The 23,735-nt window shown below is 40.4% G+C and overlaps 1 protein-coding gene across 3 annotated transcripts in view; it reads right to left on the reverse strand.

Moving 5' to 3' along the window:
- The window catches only part of NFIB (nuclear factor I B), a 300,127-nt gene extending 276,664 nt beyond the window's left edge, over positions 1 to 23,463 (reverse strand). For all 3 annotated transcript variants that reach the window (XM_082204901.1, XM_082204908.1, XM_082204907.1), the window contains exon 1: positions 23,353 to 23,463. In XM_082204901.1, the coding sequence (XP_082061027.1) occupies positions 23,353 to 23,448 (96 nt within the window). In that variant the 5' untranslated portion in view covers positions 23,449 to 23,463. The remainder of the gene's footprint in view (positions 1 to 23,352) is intronic.
- Between the last annotated feature and the right edge of the window lie 272 nt (positions 23,464 to 23,735).

Genomic DNA, 23,735 nt, shown 5'->3' on the forward strand with positions numbered 1-23,735 from the left:
TTAAAACAGTGTCAAACGCTGATTTCCAGAAGAACAGCCCTTACTTCAACAAGCCTAACGGATCAGGGCCATTTATCCATAAACATTGGGCTTATCTCTTCTCCTTCTAAACAGAGGAGCCACAAGGCCCAACCACACCAGAGCTTCAGAAGGGTAAATGTGGTTCGTGCACACAATGGCTACACACTTGCGCTGTTGTTCTGTGAACAAAGGACAAGATAATTACATCCTGTCTAGCATGTTGATAAGAAAGCACTAGTGCAAATAATGATGAGAAAAGCTCCTGATTTTATCTCAGAATAGCTTGCTCATAAAATCAACCGATACCTGAACTAAGGGCATGCGATACAGCAGCAAGAGTGAATAATACCTTTGTTTCTCACTGTTCCTTTTGTGCTATGTGCATGAATAGCATTTTCTCTAGGGAGGTGGTGGTGGTGGTGGTTGCAGGCTCTGAAATTCCTTCCACCCCTCCCTAACTTAACAATGAAAGTTCTCCTTGATTTTTCACACAGGGCAAGGAGTTGTAAGTTTGTCAAACAGACGCAACCTCTCTCTGCTTAACATCCTCGGTGAAGTTCATTAATAACTTATAAAGCACTATTTTATTTTATTTTATTTTATTTTATTTTATTTTATTTTATTTTAAGAGAGACGTAGAGAGATTAAAAGAAAAGCTGGTCCTCACCCTCAGGCTCACAATCTGACAGACGTGATACAAAAGAGAATGGGGGAGGGAACAGGAATGCAAGTAAATTCAGGTACCAATCTTCCCGGTTATATAATCTCAGCAGTTATCCCCTGAAGTGGACAGGTGTACTTGAGCACACATGCAAACACAACTCAGTAGCCTGTAGCACACTCTGGCCAATGGTGGGAAACATGTTCTTCCAGTTCTGCAGGCCATGTTCTTCCTGGCACAGAAGCTCCTTCTACAACCAGTATGTGCGGCCAGGCTGATCTTCCCCTCGCCATGATCTTCCATGGAATCAGGAAGCACCATCTTCCCCTGGCCAAGGGCAGAGGCCAGAGTACAGTGGTACCTTGGTTCTCAAACTTAATCCTTTCCAGGTATCTGTTCAACTCCCAAAACGGTTTGAAAACCAAGGCGTAGCTTCCAATTGCCTGCAGGAGCTTCCTGCACTCAATCGGAAACCATGGAAGCCGTGTTGCATGTTCAGATTCCGAAAAACGTTCACAAACCGGAACACTCACTTCTGGGTTTGTGGCGTTCGGGAGCCAATTTCTTTGGGAGCCAAGCCATTTGGAAGCCAAGGTACCACTGTATGCAATCCCAGGGTGATCTTCATTTAAACTTACTTTTGCTGAAGTATCCCTGGGGCGGTACGGGCCACAGAAGAGAATGGCTCACCTATGCCTATGTGGAGTGGCATGAAGTAAGGCACTAGGCTAGGGCGGTCCAACTCTTCATACCAAGAGGGACGCAATAGTACTTTGACACAGAACCCTCAGCCTTGTCAAGTGGAGGGTGGGGAACTGGTTAAGTTAACCATGCTAGAGTCAAACTGAAATGGATGCTCCTTGATAAGCTTTTCCCTTATGGAAACAGGGAGCCAATGCTTGCATTAGGACTCAAATATATACTAGAGCAACTGAACAGCACTTTAATGTCAAGAAGCCTTGCAATGCTTGAATGTTTGAGAAGTTTGTTTATAAAGTCAAGATTCACACATAATTTTCTTAGCTAGTTATCCAATATCATTATCTGAGATATGAAGCCCTATCTGAAACACCAAGGAATTCTGTGTTTGTCTACAAGCTATAACTTGAGGTAATTCACAGGTCACTGTGTTTTTCTATGAAACCATGAATTACATTCCCGTTGGTTAAGAATCTTGCTATTGTAAAACAGAGGTCAAAAGTCAAGATCTCTTTGCATGGCTAGATGCCATCGACTCTTTCAACTCTCACTCACCTGTTGATCATGCATTAACAAACCTGAGGTCTGAACACACTCTTTATCTATGAAATTTGGATACTGCAGAAATCTGAAGAGGACCTTTGTGCCTCCTGTACACTTAGGCTGCTGTCTAATACACTCTTGCCCATAGAAGTCAATGGGGCTTAGTTCTGAGTAGAAACACATGCAATTGCATTTCTTCACTCCACCCCAAACATTGCAATCCTGTTTATGTTTATTAAGAAACAAGTCTCACTATGGTCAATGTGTTTAGGACTGCAGCTTCACACACTCTAAAAGTGCAGAGTTTGGGTATTAGAAATACCTTAGGTATTAGAAATTTCAGGCTGAAAGAAGCCTGTATTCAATATGAAAACTGAGCTTGCTTACACCAATAAGCGGAAATATATGCCAATACAAGTCTGAAGGTCTCAGAATGATACAAAATTAAGCTGGAGATCGTGCTTTGCTATATTATACAGCTGGCAACGCGACTGACCCTGGTTTTTGACACTTGAGAAGTATACTTTTAGGACTCACCTTATTTTATGACTGTAAGTTTCTAAAAACTGTTTTTACTGTTGTGTTTTAATTGCTTTAACTTGTCCTGGAACTTGGTGTGAAGGAAGGGGAATTAATAATAATAATAATTTGTTATGCTTCAGTGAATAAAAAGAGAAGGCAAGTGAACTTACAATAATAGCTTTTATCAGATGAATTTCAGGAAAGACAGGGCAAAAACCAGGGGTCTTAATGCTAGCAAGAAAGGCGACAAACAAAAAAACTGGGTCATCATCGTGAAGCCACAGGTTAAACTGGAAAGTAAGATTTAGAATGTAAGAATTATCATTGCGGATCAGACCAGTGATAGGATCAGGATAATGTCTTGAATAGAACTTTATCCTGTCTCTGACACTTCCTGGTACTTTGTGGTCATAATTCCACTACATAATCACACACCTAAGCTGTAGAACATTATAACAAAGGGAATAGTGAGCCCAGAAAGCTGAAAGACTCACGGATTTGGGAAATAATTAACACCAGGTGAAGCTTTTACAGCATACCCTCCAACATTTTGCCAATGAAAATTAGGACATCCTATACCACACTAATAATAATAATAATTTTATTATTTATACCCTGTCCATCTGACTGGGTTGCCCCAGGCACTCTGGGCAGCTTCCAACATATATAAAAACACAATAAAACATTTTTAAAAGTCCTTATTATTATACAGGGCTGCCTTCAGATGTCTTCTAAAGGTAGTATAGTTAGTTATCTCCTTGGCTTGGGGGTCACATAACTCCATACCCTCTGACATTCTCCGACGAAAATAGGGACATCCTAAGGATCAAATCAGAAACTGGGACAGCTTCTGCAAATCCGGGGCTGTCCCTGGAAAATAGGGACACTTGACCCATTGTTAAGCATGTGTCAATACTGTTACATCTCACCCCAATCTCCATGAGTGGTGCAAGATTCCAGGGGTCCCAGGTGTTTCCACTGGGCTCCCACTGGGAAGGTTGAGGCACAGCAGATGCGTGGGAGACCTCGCGAGATCTCCAACATGACTTCTGATTTCTTCTGGAAGTCACTTCCAAGGCTTCACAGAGCTTTGGATGTTGTCTGGAAGATTGTGTCGGGGCTCCGACATGACTCCCCGTAGAAACTGTGTTGTGGGTGCTAAGCACAAAAATAATTTTTGTGGGTGCCCTGGCACCCAGGACTCCCTAGAGCTGGTGCCTATGATACTCTCACTGAAATCAGATAAATGTAAAAGTGCCTAACTTAGGTAGAGTCTCATCCCTGAACCCTATTATCATGCCCCTCAAAATCTGACAGCATCATAACACATACTGATTTTCTATGCGGAGCTTCTGGCAGATACATGCTGGGAAACAGTGATTGGCTGTGGCTTCCCAATCAATCTGTCATGGATGCTTGAGTTGAGATTCTTGCATTGCGGGGGGTTGGGCTAGAAGACCCCCGGGGTCCCTTCCAACCCTACAATTCTTTGTTTTTTTAAAAAATAAAACACATTTATACAAAAGTTACAATACAGCTTTGTCCACTGCCGTAATATCACCAAATGATCACTCCACCCCTACAATTCTATGTACTTACCGTGAAAAATCCCTGTGTAAGATCATCACAATCACTAATCAAGACTGTGAAATAATTATGAATGGTGACGGGCCATGCCTTGGCGCCAGGAATAGCCAGACACAAGCCTAAAGCTCACTTCACATGTAGCACAAAGTTCGCATGAAAGTTAGCCATACATTAGCAGGATTTCAAAGGCAGAGCTGATCTTTTGGGGTCTTCCTAAAAAACGCTCAAGAAATTTTGGGGTGTCCTGGTTTTTACTTTTTGAAATATGGAAACCAATAAAAGGTAAAGGTAAAGGGACCCCTGACCATTAGGTCCAGTTGTGACTGACTCTGGGGTTGCGGCACTCATCTCGCTTTACTGGCCGAGGGAGCCGGCGTACAGCTTCCGGGTCATGTGGCCAGCATGACTAAGCCGCTTCTGGTGAACCAGAGCAGCGCACGGAAACACTGTTTATCTTCCCGCTAAAGCGGTACCTATTTATCTACTTGCACTTTTACACGCTTTCAAACTGCTAGGTTGGCAGTATCAGGGACCGAGCAACAGGAGCCCACCCCATTGCAGGGATTCAGCGCCACCTGAGTCCCGTTTATGGCAACCCATAGGAACAAGCAAAGTGCAGAGACACTGAAAGCTCTTTGCTCCTTCCCTGGTGCCACAGCTGCTGCACTGCTGTGAGACAACTCATGGCTTGGCTTAGCATTGCCTCGAAACCTGGGTTTGTTATTTACGTCCCCTAGACATACCATAAGCCGTAAGCCACAGAAGAATCCTTGACTACAGCACAGCTCATGATTTGCCTGGAGTGAAACAAACCACGAGCCTGAATTTAGACTGCATGCCAGCAGCAAGACCAAAGGACAGGCAAAGCACCATTATCTTCTCTCTGAGGATCCACTCATTTCCTATTTTGTACTAAGCCATGATTTGACTTAATGTTACGTGTGAATTGGGTCTAAGAGTAGGCAGTGACCCCCCCCCCCAAGCATTGATAGGTTAGTTAATCACAGCAAAACCAAGAAATAGTCTTGGCATAATGCCAAACTAACAGCATAACGAAGTTTTTTTTTTTTAATAATAATAATTTTTATTACATTTTTTCCAATTACAGATAAAGCAAAAAAGAATTAAAGAAAAGACAAGAAAAGAAGAAAAAAGAAAAACCAAACCATTTCAACAACCCATTTCAATTTTCTATCGAACTTCCCCACACCTCCCACACGGTGCATTCTTAACAATAAGTTTATCAACAAATTATAACCCAGCATAACGAATTTAGGTAGCTATGCAACAATATAGGCTTTCGCCTAAAACAGGGAATAAGTGAGGACAAAATAAAATTTGCTGACATTTTATTGTAAAATAATGACTTCGAGAAAATTATACATACTGTTAGTCATTCCCTTAGAAATAATCAAAGGATTGAGAGCTTCTAATCCTTTCAAAGGTGCAGAGAAGTAAACAGGCCTTATAACCTCCTTTTTGAATCAGGGATAAGACTGAGAAAGTAGTCAATATCTTGGAGAATCGAGAAAGAACTCCCCAAATTAAGCCCATAAACAAATTTTATATCTATTCTTAATCCAGGCCTATTCAAATGAAAGACGTCTTACTCAACTTTTTGCTCAAAATCTATAAAAAGTATTGGATGATATATCAAAAATTATCTAATTAAGCTTCTTTTCAACAGGATCTACCATATATCTAAAGTGCCCTAACAGAATCCATATGTGCCCATATGTACTACCGTAATTCCCATGGTTGAACTAGTCATTATGGAGTTTGTTTCCCTGGCTGAACAAGCCTCAGATTTTAGAAATAGTTCAGGACTATCTTTAATACAGTTACAGGACAGTGTACCATAACATTACAGTACATTTCAGAATATAATAGTATATTTCAGAATATACTAGGTCAACGGCAAGTAAGTTAAAAAGAAAAGAAACAAATGCTTCATGTACTTTGAACAATTACTGCTTGTCCACTCTGGAGTAAATAACACTCTAGCCAAACTCCGTCTTAAGTATCCAATAAACAAGATAGGTTGTCTAAAGGCTACAAAGGCAATCTCCAGCAAATATTTCTGGGGTGGGGTGGAGGGCGTGCTAGGGTAAAAAATGTACTTCTTGCCCAATAGGTCCTCTTATTACCAAGTCCTCTTATTAGAACACACAATGCCTTTCCAAAGTGTCATTTTAAAATTAGAATTTGCGGTTTCCACAGTCGTACCATGACTACCAACTCTACAGCTTATTTGAACACAGAAGATTAACCTGCTGTCAAAATCTGTCTTCATTTGGTACAGCTATAGGGGCCCACACATTTTCAAGATGAAATGAATTCTTAGTATTTTAGAAGTATGAAGAGGCATTTCAGAGTACTGAGAAAATGCTCCAGAGTAAAACAAGCTGTTCCATTACATTAATACTACTGACCTGCACATGAGTTGGAATTGGAGAGGAAGTACCATTGTCTCTGCAAGTTATCACTCCGCTCGCCTGATGCTAGTTCATGTTTCATATTAATTAGAGAAGTAACTTCTCTGGGCCTATTTTAAAAAGTGCTTTCTCTGCAGAAAGATCAGTATTTGAGGAATAAAAGTTTCTGCATAGCATGGTGTAACATGCCATTGGGATTTTGAATTACTGGCAGCTGAGAATTTCTAAAATAGCTGTCATATTGAATATTAAGATGTTTATCTCTGTGAAGGGCCCAGAAATTTCTTTCCTTTCATGTACATTTCTAGAAATCCAATATATGTGTCGTGCTTATATTCGCCAACATTGCTAAAGTATTACTGTACTTGTTTAACAGAGATGACAATTCATGTCCCTACACCAGGGGTACACACACTCTGCAAGCCCATTTTGACAGGCGGGTGGGCCAACCTGGCTACCTGTTCATCAACTGTCACCATATGGCATCAAGTGCCTCAAACATCAAAGGACAAACCAGGAATATGCTCTAGGTGTGCTTCATCTTTTTCTCATCTACTCTGACTTGAATTTGAGCTAGGGCTACGAAGATTCATGCTACAAAGAATTATAGAATTGTATAGCTGGAAGGGACCCTGGGGGTCACTGAGTCTAACTCTCTCCAGGAGGAGAGCCAGTATGGTGTAGTGGTTAAGAGCGGTAGACTCATCGGGTGAACTGGGTTCGCGTCTCCGTTTCTCCACACGCAGCTGCTGGGTTACCTTGGGCTAGTCACACTTCCCTGAAGTCTCTCAGCTCCACTCACCTCACAGAATGTTTGTTGTGGGGGAGGAAGGGAAAGGAAATTGTTAGCCGCTTTGAGGCTCCTTAGGGTAGTGATAAAGCGGGATATCAAATCCAAACTCCTCCTCCTCCTCCTCCTCCTCCTCCTCCTCCTCCTCCTCCTCCTCTTCTTCTCTGAATTGCAGGAAATCAAATATAGCATCCATGACAGATGGCTGTTCAACTTCTGCTTTAAAACCTCCAAAACCTCCCTCCCGAGGGAGACCGTTCCACTGCCAAAAAGCTCTTACTGTCAGAAAGTTCTTTCTGATGTTTAGTCGGAATCTCCTTCCTTGTAACTTGAAGCCATTGGTTCTAAAACCAGAGGAGAAGAGCAGAGCCTGTCTTACAGCTGAGGTCTGGTTCTGTGACTTGCCACAAAGGGCTCATCCATGCTTCCGCTTGACCCATGTTTTCTAGGGATGGGCTTGAGTGGTTTTTCCCCTTGCCCAGTTTCTTTCCAAGGAAAATCCCACTCTTTAGTGATGGATCAGAAGAAATGACAATCCAGGCGAAGCAGGGTCGGCTTTAGGTTTGATGAGGCCCTAAGCTACTGAAGGTAATGGGGCCCTTTATATGTCCAGCTGTCCTATGTCAACAACAAATTGTCACTGTTTTTTTGGTGTTGAATATATTGGTCAGACTCATGTTTGTAGCTTCGAGAACACTGTCCAACCATCTCGTCCTCTGTTGTCCCCTTCTCCTTGTGCCCTCAATCTTCCTCAACATCAGGGTCTTTTCCAGGGAATCTTCTCTTCTCATGAGATGGCCAAAGTATTGGAGCCTCAGCTTCATGATCTGTCCTTCCACAATGTATAGATCTGTCCTTCCATGGATGTATATTTCCATTTGGAAATATACATCCATTATTTTCTTTAATTTTGGGGGGGGGGGCGTGAGAGGGGGGCCCTAAGCTATAGCTTGTTTAGCTATAAATCCGGCAGGGGGGGGGAGCCAGAATTGCCGTTTGCTCTAATTGAGCGCAAAGGAGTGGTTTTCCACAGGGGGGAAGCAGTGGAACAAGAGAAAACATGGATAAGTCTTCAATCGGCATGACTCAGGCTGTTCCAGGAAACTCTCCACCTGTATCATTTGTTGTGTAAGTGTCATGAGAATTTGCTCCTCACTCCTCCTTTTCCAGTCCTTTCAGATTCAGGGCAAGGTCGTATGCTTAATAAAATAAGTGCAGGCCATATCCCTATTTCATTCAGCTCTTTGGAGCACTTTCAGAAAGCTGGCACACAACTATCTTTTTGAGACACTGTCCCCTGCAATGAACTGTGGGTGTTCAGCCTTCTTTCTTTCCTCTGCTTAAACTTTAGCTAGATAGCTTTCCTTATCTCTCCTTTCCCATGTCCTCTTGCCTCTGAACCAAGTTTAAGGACTGGTTCTTACTCTTTAGCAGAAAGACACCCCACTAGTGCTTTTCTAAAGAAGAAAATGTTTTCTGTTTTAAACTACATTTCATATGTTTGCAAAAGACCTGGGAAGGTTCAATGAGTGATCCCCTCCTCAGTTAAAACTGTAATCCTACCACCAACTGACAGTGGAAGCTGTTTCTTGGTTCTGCCAGATCTCTCAGGGACTTTTGATACCATCAACCATGGTATCCTTCTGGACCATCTAGAGGAGTTGGGGGCATTGTTACCCAGTGGTTCTGCTCCTTCCTCCTGGGCTGTGTCCAGAAACTGGTGACGGTGTTCAGACCCATGGCTGCTCACTTGTGGGGTGCCTCAGGGCTTTGTCCTCTCCCCCATCATTTCAAACATCTATATGAAGCCACTGGGAGAGACCATCAGGGGGGTTGGGCTGGGTGTTCATCAGTATGCAGATGATACACAGCTCTACCTCTCGTTTAAATCAGAACCAGCGAAGGCAATGAAGGTCCTGTGGGTCTGGAAGTGGTTGGAGGATGAATGGCAGTTAATGGATTGAGGTCAAATCCTGACAAGACAGAAGCACTGTTTCTGGGGAAGGTGGGCAGGTGTGGGTGACTCCCTGGTCCTGAATGATGTAACTGTACCACAAAGGAACAGGTGTACAGCCTTGGGGCCATTTTGGACTCACTGCTGTCCATTGAGGCGCAACTTAATTCTGTGTCCGGGCAGCTGTTTACCAGCTTCACCTGATACACTGGCTGAGACCCTCCCTGCCTGCACAGTGTCTCTCCAGCAGGTTATCTCCTGCTTGGACTAATGCAATGCACTCTAGGTGGGGCTACCTTTAAAGGTTACTCGGAAACTACAACTAATCCAGAATGCAGCAGGAAAACTGTGAGCGGCCACTGGAACCATATAACACCAGTCCTGAAAGACCTACATTGGCTCCCAGTATGTTTCCGAGCACAATTCAAAGTGCTGACCTTTAAAGCCCTAAATGGCCTTGGCCCTTTATACCTGAAGGAGCCTCTCCATCCCTATTGTCTAGCCTGGACACTGAGGTCCAGCTCTGAGTCCCTCACTGCAAGAAGTAAAGTTACAGGGAACCAGGCAGAGAGCCTTCTGGGCTGTTCAGCAAGGCACCTGTGAAAACTACAAAGGCTTTGCATTAGAAGTCCATGCCTCTCTGACACTGGAAGTGCTTGATGAATTTTTTTGTGCTAGTCTGTTCCTCTGACCTACTTAATCCACTCCTTTCCCTGGCTTGGTATGTGTTTTTGAGACCACTCTGCCAGCCAATGCATACAAGAACTCCAGTTCATGCAGTTTGCTCTGGATTTTGTTCCTGCAATAAGGTCTGGTGCACTGTAATAAGAAGCAGAAAGTATTTCTCACCAGAAACAATTACACACTCTTCAGCAGATGGTGCTAGATGGGATATTGCCAAGGAAAATTTGGCCTCTTCCTCTAGGAACATCTTCTTTCAACTGGGTGTCTTGACTGGGTCACAATTGCTAGCACATTGTTACCAGCTTCTGATAACTCTGCTATAGGAGTTCTATGTCTCTTATTAAAATATATGTATATTTTCCCAAGATTTATGGTTCTCCTTATACTGAAAAATCTGGTGTGCCATCTTATTGCCTCCACTGCCAAGAACAGAGGGTCATCAGTGTCAAGCTATGTATCGTTCCTTGTTTCACTTTAGTTGTTCCAGGCAACAGTTAACCATGAGAAGACTGAATCAGACATTTGGGACTACAGTTAAGGACTATTTTGCTAATGCCTGCACAGGCTGTACTGATTTGCTGCTAAATGTGTGAACTGCCAGAATGGGAAAATATTACATCTGAGATTATATGAAACTTCAGCCAGTGGTATATTTGATCTGATAGCTATTTCAACTCACGCAAGTCATTACTTTACCCCTCAAGTGTTTGCTATGTTGGTGCAAACATTAGGGGACCAGAAAATGAGTTTGCGTTACTTAACATGAAGTGTAATTTTGCCTTTTATGCTGTTTTTTATATTGGTAATTTTACAAACTTAATGATTTAAAATGTTTTCATTCAGTTTTGATGAGGGATGAGTTATACCTAGTAAGCACCATTGGGGGGGGGGGAGATTGATTCAAGTTAACTTTGTGGCTATTTCCTTAAGCATAGGAAATTGTATGTTGAGAAAAATGTACACTTAAGAAAACCTTTACATTGTCTAAACTCCTTAGTGTATTAGTCACCCTATCTTTTACACATTTTAAGCTCTTTGTCATTATAGGAGAAATCATCTGCTACACACTTGCCTTAAGCAAAAGCAGTTCATAATCTTTGCCCTTAATCTCTCTTTCAGTTTCCTTCCAATTAGAAACAATCTTTCCCCAATACTTTAATTAATACTTAAACATTAAAATATTAGGCATTATGGAATAAATCATCTGTTGGATGCTTGCATCCAGAAAAACTGGGCTCATAAGCTCTTGTCCTTAATCTTTCTTTCAATTTTCTTCCATTAAAAAAAGAAAAATCTTGTCTCAATACTCTAATTAATGCAAATGATATTCGTGATTAGTTAGTATTATGCTAATCTGGGTCCAGAATTTACCTAAATCTGCATGGTGTTGTCTGAGTACCAGATTGCTTTGGGTTTCTTAGTAAAATTACATTAGCCTGCCAGCTGTACAAAACAACATGATAGAGTAGAAATCCAAGCAAATAATCAAGATTACATTAGTTTTGTTTCTTAATGAACAACTGTTTGCATTAGGGATTACATACAAATTATGGTTTTCCTCTCTGTGCCGAGGCAGCCAGGCATCTGTTAATAGGCTTCTTTTTCCCCCTGACTTCTCTAAATAGATTGAAGAGTGCTAAGGCAGCGAGAGAAGAGTCTAATATTTCATGTAATTGAATTTGTTCCATTACAAAGCAATCATCACTCTGAGGGCCACTGCTAAATCTTGAATTTCTCCCTTCAACTGCTCTGTGGAACACAGAGAATATAGTAGTGAATATTTTAAGGAAGGAACCAATCACTCTTCTCCTCTTATTACACAGGAACAGATTACATACCTACCTGTTGGCCGTTACACCTGTGCACTTGCGAATTCCTGCCATTTGTCAGAGAAGGAATGTCACTAATAAACATTATACATGGGGATGTCTAACTTACACCTAAAAGCCCTTTTAGCAAGGAGCTTGCAGGCCGCAGCACTGGATAAAATGCAAACTCTTCCTCCGTCCTACAGAAATTATGTGCAGTTTACAAAACCCTTGATCATCTCAGTAAGTATTAAATAAATAGTAAACACTTTTTAGAATTTAACACAAATACTTTTAAACACATGTGTGGCCTTTTCCCCCTCTTTTTTTTTTTTTTTTTTTTTGCACTATCCATTTACTGTTCAACAGCCTGATTCAATCCTGCCCTGGTTTCATATTGAACACCAGTAACATGCCTGTTGTTATTTTCTGCTTGATTTAATTATTTTTCCTGTGTACAGGTCTACTCATTCTTCCATGCGCTAATCTCATCTGCAGAACTCACACTGTGACAGCTCATTACTGCTAGTAAAATGTAGGACGCTGATAGGGAAAGAAAGCCCGCCGTCCTTCCCAGTATTTTTGTCATTGTACATCCAGACACTCTGTTTGTGAGATATAAGTAAAAAAGTTAAATGCAAATCAATCTGCAGACTACAGAACAGTTAAAGGCTGATAAATCTCACAGCACATGTTGAACAAGGGCAGCAAAACAAAGAAGCGAAACTTTAGAACACTTTTTAAAAATGTGGCAGCTCCTATTCAGAAATGTATCAAATCTTTTCTTTTTTAAAAGTGCCAAATATCTGAAGTGCTGCAGAGGAACAGAAGTCCCACCTGTGGAGGAATTTAATAAACCACGAGGCAGATTTTAGCACAGGGAAGCAAACAGGAGATCAAGCTAAATAGTTTGTGACTTTTCAAAAGGCAACTTAAGCGATAGCAACCTCAAGAATACAACAAATAAGTCTGATTTGATTTGAGGACTTAGTAGGCTATCAGGAATCAATTTATATATTCTGCTTCTTGTAGTTTTAACTTTTCGTGACCAGGGAAGAAAGACACTCACTGCTTTTTCGCAATTCAAGCCGTCTTCTAATTTTCACATGTTGGTTCTCTTTTAGTAACATTCTAATAGCATGTTATGCCTTTCCCTGCCCAGATACTGTTAGTTACCCTTCCAGTTTTGTGCCATAGCATCAAATGAGGACCAGAACATGCTGCCATGCTGATATGCTTTAAAGTTAATGAAAATATCCATATGGAATTCAGCAACATCAGGCATCAAACTCAACCACCCCAAATGCAACATTCTGAAAGCTTCATTACTCTGAAAAGTATGCTAAAATAAAAATAAAAAATGACAAATTCTTCCCTTCATTTATGGAATTTTGATATCTGCCTAGTATTCCTCTGTGAAATTGCTCATTAAAAAGCAATTGCATAAAACACTTTTCACTAGATCTAAGTGTGTTCTATGAAGTGCCTAACGTGACCAGATCTCTCAGAAGCTGCAAAGCGCTTCTGATAAGACGTTTCAACTGTGCTCAGTTGAATGTTATCTGTTAACTCTGCTCTATCCCGTTTCCCCTTTGCTATCGTTATTGTTTTTATTTAAACCACTCTATGAATCAAGAACTTGTATGTTGACCACTAATAATGAACCATATGTTGTAGATTATTGCTGCAAATTTATTGTGCTATTTTTGTGATGTACAAATAACATGAGAAGACCTGGTCTATTTATTTGTATAATTTTATTATCTTTATGACCCCTGGTTAAAAAACCCAATCTGCAAAGCATAAAACAACAGATGAAAAGAATGAAAAATCAAAGAGAGTATCTGTTCTATTAAGGCAAGCACATTAAAAAGAATTCCTGTTCTACTCATTGTATGTAGCATTTAAGACTGTACAAACTAAAAGGCTTGCTAGCCTAGCTTACTTATGAAAGCACAGTAATAATAATATATTACTGTACTGTACTGCTTTGTTTATATGCCAGCCAGCAAAAGGCCCATCTCACATCTGTATTTTGGACTTCAAAGATCAATGGAATAAATGAATTCCAATTTGGCTTCTAGTCACTAAAAACTAACACATGCCATCATTATTCACATATGCACCCTTTAACATGTATAATTCAGTTCATTGGATGAAGTTAATATGTAAACCTGTGGCTTTTAAAAACATGCTTTATATACCCAAAGATCATTACACTGTGCTTTTTTTATTTAAGCCATCACTGCAACAATAAATAATCCCACCATGGCTGTTAGCAACATGTCCCAAAAGAGCTAGATGTAAATTTTTCTAATGGCTACTTTCTGAACTACTTATTATACTGTGTAAGCTAGATGGTAAAGCCTTAGCCCAAAAGTTTCTTCTTCCATGGTATAGTTAGGGAACTTGAAATGTGAGAGTCTTCATTCCGCTGTGCTCCATTCCCTCAGATTTCCTGCAAATGAAACACCATGAATGGGAGCAACGGCCATGTTCACACAAGAAAAAATGTTGGCAGCCTGATCCGAGGACCAAAGAGGACTCTCCCTGAAAGTTTCAGGAGGACACTTTGTGTGGCAAGGGTGGGGGCAGAGACCCAAGAACTTTCATTACTGGCCCTGGAAATCAATGCTAGCTGAGAAGAAGAAAAAGTATGGAGAAATCAACATACAAGGCCCAGAGCATTTAACTCACCCCTAACGGAAATGGATATAGAACATTAAAACAAAAGATTGAAGCAGATGTTTCAATGGATCAGTGTATCTCAGTACACTAATTCAACAGGCTGGGGCTATGGGCTATGCACACAGAAATATGATTTCAGATCCTGGGATACATGCAGTAAGAATCATGAAAACAGATGCCAGTTCCACAGTTCTACAATCCCACTCACAGCGGCATTTCTCCATGTACTTTTGTGAATCGGTGCTACTTTTGCCAAGCCCAAACAGCTTTCACACACACACACACACACACACACACACACCCCACTTAAATAGCAAGTCCCTCATGCCGCGTTGCAAGCTCCTATTGACAACCCCTTCAAAAGACATTTGCCATGCAGCACAGAGACATAGCTGTCAACTTTTCCCTTTTCTTGTGAGGAATCCTATTCAGAATAAGGGAATTTCCCTTAAAAAAAGAAAAACATTGACAGCTCTGCACAGAGAGTGGATGCTACATAAACGGAAGTTCAGAGTTTCCTTGGGCATGCAAAAGTAGCTACGCCATTCTTTCGATCCTGGTCCATATCTTGGAATTTTGCTTACTTTGATGTTGAGAAAATGCAGAAACAAGCCCAGACTAGTTATTAAATCCTTGCACAGGGATCTTGTGTCATCTTCCAAACTGTACCTATCTGAGGAAGGTCTTCATAGACGTTGACTATGTTTATGTATAGGCATCAGCAGAGATTAGCTGCTGCCAAATTAAATCTAGCACCCCAACTGTTTAGAACTTTTAAAACACAAAACAAGCAAAGTGACTCCCTATCGTTGGCTGAATACTAAAGAGGGTTGAGCGGCATGGAGAGGGGTCAAGGCAGACTAGATTTAGAAACAAAGGCACCATTGATCAGAGAATTTCATATATTGGTAACTTAAGGCATACCTGGCCAGGTCATGAAGTTGTACTAAGTGTGTGTGTGTGTGTGTGAGAGAGAGAGAGAGAGAGAGAGAGAGAGAGAACAATACAATCTGGTTGTTTACCTAGCAAGAGTCCACCAAAATGAATGAGAAAAACATAGCTTTTGCCCTGTTATTGCAAGGCTGGGGAATGTGTGACTGTCTCTGTTCTGTTGGACTATAAATCTCAACATCTCTGAGTGTTGGTGGTGCTGGAAGGGGCTGATGGAAGTTGGAGTCCACCAATATCGGGGTGGTGGTTAGCTTCCAAATTGCTACATTATTGCATTTCAGCCAAATGTACTGAAAAAATTAAGGCAATTTTGCAATGTCAGGTTCAATTGTTCTTCATACATATGGTAAAGGTAAAGGGACCCCTGACAGTTAAGTCCAGTCACGAACGACTCTGGGGTTGTGGCACTCATCTTGCTTTACAGGCCGAGGGAGCCGGCATTTGTCTGCTTCCACAGACAGTTTTTCTGGGTCATGTGGCCAGCATGACTAAGCCGCTTCTGGCAAGCCAGAGCAGCGCACAGAAACACCATTTACCTTCCCGCTGGAGCAGTAGCGATTTATCTACTTGCACTGCGTGCTTTTGAACTGCTAGGTTGGCAGGAGCTGGGACCAAACAACAGGAGCTCACCGCATCACGGGGCCTCAAACCTCCAACCTTCCGATCAGCAATTTCAAGCAGCACAGTAGTTTAAACAACAGTGCCACCCGTGTCTCTTAATATGTATGGAAACATAAAATTGGTGTTTGTTATTGATCATACTACATCATTCCATCCTCAAACCCTGTAGACTGGTGTTGTGATTGCTGAGGCTTCTGGCCATGTCAAGAAATAATGTGGTTTCCATAAACATGGGGAATGAGCCCCAATTTCCCCCCAGCTGCATTCCCACCCCCCAATCAGATGTGGCTCTAGGGGGATATCTTCCCAAACCCTCAAGAGTGATTTTTCAGGCATCATTGAGCTATCAAAAGAAAGGGGAGCAAAAATGTGTGCAGGTGGCCCTTTGGATTGTGGTCATTCTGGAGAAGGGAAAACTTTAAGAAACAGAGCCTATTAAAATTAATTCAATCAAGACTTTTGCCTAGTTTCTGAAAGAAAAGGGGGAAAAAAGGACAAGGAAGGCAATTTCTCTGCACTGCACCTCGGCCCTTTGATAACAATAGGATGTTAAAAACACACAAGAGTACGCTGGACTGTTGCCAGACTATGTAATACAACTGAAGTGAATGGCAAGATGCCATTGTCTAGCAGTTCTTTAAAGGTTTTCCAGCTTTCACTTGCAACTGAAAGAATATTGCTCTAGAGAACCATGAGGGACATTTGACATGCAACTATATAGTGGTAGGAGCTTCTCATTAAAAAAAATGTCACCAAGGTAAACTTACCTCCAAACATTTTTTGGCACAGACAGCTTGTAACTCCTAACTTACTAGCTTAACATGGCAGTGGTATCCTTTCTCTGTCACTTTTTTCATAGCCTGACCTCTGGTATGCAAGCTGTACAGGGTCCATCTGCAGCCAAACCTTATGCGCTACTGAAGGAGAAGTAGCATGGTTCAGGATCATGCCCATCAGCCCAAATCTGTGCCGGTACATCCTTCCACCCCTATGTTGGGATATGTTCAGCATATCCATCAACACCACTGAATCAGCACACTGGGAAATTGTCATTATTATTATTCTTTCTTGCATTTGTTAGTTGTTTTTCTTACCAAGTAACTCAATGTGACTTACAACCCCTTCCATGGCAAAGCGACACAACTTCTGAGGATAGGCCACCATCACAGTTGCCCCACACTCAAAGGGGCTCCAGAACAGAGCCCAAAGAGACTTGATCTCAGAGTATTACGGAAGAACGATGTCAATCAACATTTGATTATATCCTTCTACCGTGCAACAATAGAAAGTGTCCTTTCATACTGCATCACTGTGTGGTATGCTGGTTTGACATCAACTGATAGGAAGTGCCTACAGAGGGTGGTGAATACAGCACAAGGTATTATGAGCTGTCCCGTGAATCTGCTGGATGAAATAGCGGAATAATGTTGCCTCAGAAGAGTGATGAAAATTCTCAGAGATGATTCACACCCTGGCTGGCACTTTCTTGATCTCCTGCCCTCCAGCAGAATATATAGAAGCATGATTAGTCGCACCAACAGGGTAAAGAACAGCTTCTATCCGTGGGCTGTTAGGCTGCCGAATGAAAAGATAACAACAGGGCAACTGACTTTGGGGATTGGTGGGTGTGTATCAGTAAACGAGGGGAATTAAGACTAAGAGAGCTGAGGGGGGCTGCTTGTGTAATCTCACTGTATACAAGTTGTACAAGTGACAATAAAGTATTTCAACATTGCTCCAGAGCTGTTGCCCTATATAAAAGTGTAACAGGATCTAACAGTTTAAAGATAAGAAGGGCAAGGTGTGCAGCTGTGAACTTGGAGTAGGATCCTGTTTTAGCTGCTACGGTACAAGCTTTGGTTGCAATTAAAGCAGGAGATAGGATTGGGTTGCCCAGGGAAACATTCTAAAGTAGCTGTTAGGATATTTCCAAGTGCAGAGCTCAGTTGTATATTAAGTTATGATTTGATTGTTTGTTTGTATAAGACGCACTACTGAATGAAGGACTGCTTCAGTGCTGTGAACAAATGCAATGCTGTGTTATTAACTGTGAACTCTATGTGAAGTTTTTATCTGAGAAATCAATCCGAAAGGTGTGAAATCAAGACCATAGTGATTGAATTACTGAAACAGTGTGAATAGAAGAAGAAGAAGAAGAGGAGGAGGAGGAGGAGGAGGAGGAGGAGGAGTTTGGATTTGATATCGCACCTTTCACTCCCTTTAAGGAGTCTCAAAGCAGCTAACAATCTCCTTTCCCTTCCTCCCCCACAACAAACACTCTGTGAGGTGAGTGGGGCTGAGAGACTTCAAAGAAGTGTGACTGGTCCAAGGTCACCCAGCAGCTGCATGTGGAGGAGCGGAGACGCGAACCCGGTTCCCCAGATTACGAGTCCACTGTTCTTAACCACTACACCACACTGGCTCTCTTCCTTCATTTGTCCTTCATTTGTATATATAATGCTATTTAAACAATAATATGGCAATACTGACATTATTTAGATAATCTGCACCAACTTTCTTCTGGGTTTTCAAGACTTTTAAGTAAGTATCTCACATTCAGAAGGTGTTACGAGATAGGCATTATCAGTTTTCGCCATAGCACTTGCCATTCGTTTTCCATTTTTCATCAGCAAATTGAAAGCATATGAATTGTGTTTAACATTACAAATTTCCAAACTTTCACTTAGCATGTATTATGCAAAATTAAGAGCTATATGCAGACTTTTAAAAGACAGTATAAACTTGTAACAGACAGTATCATCCAATAGATACTATATGCTAACTGAAGAGATTAGTAAACTGGAAAAAGTCCAAGTTTTACATTTGTAGCAAGTAGTATCATCAATGTTGGTAGACTAAGGGCAGACTGAAACAAACCCAATTATGAAGATAACCTTTTCCTCCTTCCGAGCACTATCAAACATGATCCAGCACAAAAATGCTTAACTGTGGCAGGATTGTTCCCATACATTTTAAAATCATAACGAACATGGAAGCCACCATGTCCATGTTTTTATGTTGGAATTGGACAAAGTTTCTACATTCCATTTCCTTAACGAAGCAAGGAATACGAAGGAGACATAGGACTGCAGTTCCTGAATTACCTTAAAAACAAGAGGTAGCTCTGCATCAGAAAGGATTAAAGTTGATTTATGATATTCCACCTGTCTACAATAACCAAGTCTAAAGAACATCTGTGAATGCCACAGGTACATACAGACATATACTTTCCTATGTAAGGAGACCCCCTTTGCTTGGTGTTGTATTACGGCCTAACACAGGTTTACTTGGAGGTAAGTCGCACTGAGTTCAAAGTACTTCCTCTCTCGTTGGTGTGTACAGGATTGCTGCCCTAATCTGATTACAAAGCAACCAAGTACAGTTGTTAATGAAGAAGAATCATAAACCTCAATAAACAAAAGCATTCGCTGCATCTGAAATGCCAAACCCAATTCATTTACTTAACGGTGGTTTATAACAGGAACAAGTGTTCTGATCAAGACAGATACACAAAAGTAGAAATAGTTCTATTATACAGAAACAAATGCCTCTTTTGGAAATTATATGATATGTTTGGGATGATATGTTTGGGATGCTAAAGAGCAGCTCACAAATACTGCTGTAGTTTACCCCTTCTAACCTCTACATTTACAGAAGATCCTCCTTGACGGTATCTTCAACATTATATATCCATTTGCTTTTAAATCAATTATGTCGCAAGTCTATTGAAAACAAAAGTTTCGTTAGCACAGTAAATACTGGACTTGTGGTGCTCTGAAAATAAAGCAAGCAAACGGTTGAAATCTGTGGAGATATATTGCAAGACAAGAGTGGCCTGCTGGAACTCCTGCTATTAGTATTTCCATGAAAGCAAAAATCAAAGTTAATCTGGGTAAAATATTTAGGCACTCTCCTTTATTTCATTAAGTTGAACGTAGCATATGACAAGTTGCATTAACACAAACAGCCCACAACACAGCGTGTGATTACATTATATTTTTGATAACTAAAGCCTGAAAGACCAATATGGGCACAATTTCTTTCAAAACATTTGCTTACTAAATGAAAAAAAAAAAAGAAAATTAGGCGGTACAGCATCTCAGAGATTACTGTCCATACTTTACTACAGCTTCAGAACCTTAGCTTTGATTATAACCTAGTTTTTAATATTATTAAGACATACTTTTTACACAAGCCAAATTGCAAATATTGAGCTTGAAACCCAAAATGTGCCTAAGCTTCCCTACTTATGTAAACTAGATTACCATAAGTACGAAAAAAAAATCTGTTCATAATAAACACCATTCAAATATTTTCTTCAATTTAAGACCAAACTGAATAAAAGCATTAGATGAATGCAGATCATAATTATAATATTTTTGCAACAGGATTAGAAATCTATCTGATCATTAAGTAGTGGTCCAGGGTTTAATAAATTATTGCCCTCAATATTTACTTAAAAGTACAGGCACTTTTAAAGATTATTTAAAGTCCCTTTTCTTTGTGTTCACTTTTTTAGACTCTTCCACAAGTCTTACAATTTGCATTATTCAAAAACAAACAATATTTTAATAGGAGAAAACATACATATGAAAACATACATATTTTTCTACTCTCCATCTCAGAAATGCTTACAAGGAGGAAAAAACAATTGTAAACATTGCAATAATGTTGTAAACATTGTAGTGATCCTGTAAATTTTATCTTTAAAGTGACAATTCTTATCTACCTTATCTACTTGGAAATAAACCCCAGCTAAATATGTATAGGAAGGGAGCCTAAAATGAACAGAGAGATGCTAAAAAGAATGGAAAATTTAAGCATATGAAATATCAAGAGATATGCAAACAAGTATGTGGCTGTGATACGCTTTATCATCAGAGTCTATATTCACTGATGGACCCTTCAAAAATGTAAGTAACTTCTTAAAAGACATTTAAAGCATGGTGCCATGGAATTCAATGGGATGACATCAGTGTAAACAAATAGAAAATCTCCCTCTGGAAGTCTGTTTTAAACACATTCACTTGGAAGCGAATGCTTCAAATGGAACAAATAAATTTGCCTACAATCACAGCTTTAACCTGAACGCTAATAATATAAGTCAAAAACATTTCAATGAGACTTCCTTCCAAGCAGCCAACATAGAATTATTCATTTCCCACAAGATAATAATCTAAGCCACACAGGAAAACACTACATTTCAAGCGTTCTCTGAAAATACAGTGCAGTTTATTTATATCCCTGATAAGTCATTGCATGAACATTACATACCTAAACTTTTCAACATGAGCAATTGCTACTTACGGAAGGTGGTGCATTTACAAAAGTTTCATCACTGATTCAGTAGTTAACACATAAACCTCATACATGAAGAGAAGGAACTCATTTAAAGTTTATTACTTAAATGTACATATCTGATAAGAAGAGAAGCCTTGAGCCTACAATACCACTTTTTTTTTTACAATATCCTTGCAGAACAAACTAAGGGAAGCACAGTTATATTAATTATCTGTATTTTAAAGATTATACCAATAAAATACTCATGAGTGAAAGTATTGATTTTCTTTTAACAATGCCAGCTTACTGGAAAGCTGTCCTTAAAGAAACCTTTCTTAAAACATAGGCATATTACTTTTTCAATAAAATCTGTGAACATGCAGTAATTTAATTAAACCTGTCACAACATACATTTTATAATACCATCCTCTGCACAGTGTTGCGCTACTTTAATGGCTCATTTAAATAACGAGCGAACACACGCACCGTGCACCAAATTCTGATTAAAGCATACAACAGCAATCTGTTACCACCAAGTACTAATGCCAAATTAAAAAACATAGACTCACAAAACCACTTTTTAATCACTGACTCCCTTTCTTTTGTGCAACTAAATTGACGTGATCACTCAGCGTACAAGGGCTCAACAAGTCGAAATAGTTCCCTTCCCTCTGTGAAAAATTCGCAGCAAAAAAACAAAACAAAAAACAAAACAACAACGCGCAGCAAACATCCTTTAGATGAAAATGCTCCCTGAGTATGTAACCTCCTCAGAAGGCATATAGCAAGAATCACCTTTTGGGGGAAGGAAAAATAAATAAAACAAGCATAAAGTCCTTGGAAAGTGGTTTGGTGCAGGAAAGCACTAGGAATCAGGGAGCTGCCTTCTGTCCAGACTCTGGGACGTGCTGTCCATTGGAGCTCCTCATACCCACCGGCCATGAATAAAGTGTCTATTGTCTCTGCACTGTACTAATTGTGAAAAAACAGCCCATGCAGTAAGCATAATAATTATCCAGACAAACAAGCAAAGGCAATCAAGGAGGGAATGAAAGGAGTAAAAAAATACACGGACAGACAAAGCAACTCAGGAATGAAATTAATATTCATAATGAAAGGTTTTGCCAGCAGAAGGTCTTCATTCATAGCATGGCTATTTCATACAAGGGGCTATTGTCTAGACAACAAAATGAGCATATGAATAAAATTTCATGAAAACGCTGGTGAAGAGAAAAGCTTTTCTTTCCCAAAGTGCTCCATTGCTGGTCCCCAGTATTTTGTTCAGAGAAACTTTCAAACGGTTCCTCTCAGTAACATTTTAAAAGTTGCCTCTCCCTGGTTTCTCCCTTCTCTTTTTGTTTTGTTTCCTTCCTTCGGTTGCAGCTGTACAAATATGATTTTTTTTTTAAGCCATGCTCGCCCAAACAAAGAAGAATTGGACTTAATATGCATAGCTTCATTAACTAAATTTAATTATGCCAAGCGGCATATTAATCAGTAGTTGCTCTAGTTACTGTATTCAATGAAAGGGAGGAGAAAATTAAGGGAAGTGTGTGGGGGGGGACAATTGCATACTGATTAGGAAGCAGCTCGCAACGTGATACAATGCACTTTCCAAAGAATTATTCAGAAAGAAACAGAATAAATAGGCAGATTGCTCTGTTTTAGGACCAACTCAAGAACAATTAGTCAAGAACATGATGACATTGTTGCTTTCTTTCCCCACCGTCACTGCTTCTAGGTCTACATTCTCACACCCAGCCAGCCTGGGCACAAAGTAAAATTGACATTTTGTGGGGATTGTTGTTGTTGTTGTTTAGTTTCTTTAAAGAAAAGGAACGGGGGTTAAACCCTTCCTCCTGCTCCCGCTGTATTTCTAAAAAGGCTGCCTGTGACCCCAACCACAATAGAAGAGAAACCTTATCTAACATGCTATGATGCTTCAGGGCTCCGCAGAGGCAGTGCAACTTGCAGTTGGAAGTTTCTGCGCCTGGATGTGAACTTTATAAACACGTGCATTGCAACAATGAAGGAGGAGTTCAAAAAGAGAAGGGAGAGAAAAAAAATCTTTCGGGAAGGAAAAAAAAATTGTTATCACGCCAACTTACCATCCACCAAGTCCTAGCTGACATGTCATAACATAGCTGCCATTTTATGGAGCTGTCCGACGCCTTCCCTGCCATTACGCTGTCAGCAACCTTCATCTGATGCAACTCAATGGAAGATAAGATACCTAATCAAGAAAACATCAGCAGTGGCTTGCAGGGCTACATGTAGGCCAATCCTTATCACACTGCATCATGGGAAAAGCTCCTTTATTCGCAAGAACTCCAACCTCACAGATATAAAGACAAGGATCAGGTTTTGTTGCTTGTGTGTTAGGGTGTGTGTGTGTGTGTGTCTGAAGGGATCGGTGAAACGAGCGAACATTCCTCGTGTATCATGTGTACAAGACTTAAGTATTTTTCAAGTGGGCGGCTAAATGCTTTGC

Source organism: Podarcis vaucheri (genome assembly GCF_965113315.1).
Source record: "Podarcis vaucheri genome assembly, chromosome: 17".
In the NCBI taxonomy this organism is placed as follows: Eukaryota; Metazoa; Chordata; class Lepidosauria; order Squamata; family Lacertidae; genus Podarcis; species Podarcis vaucheri.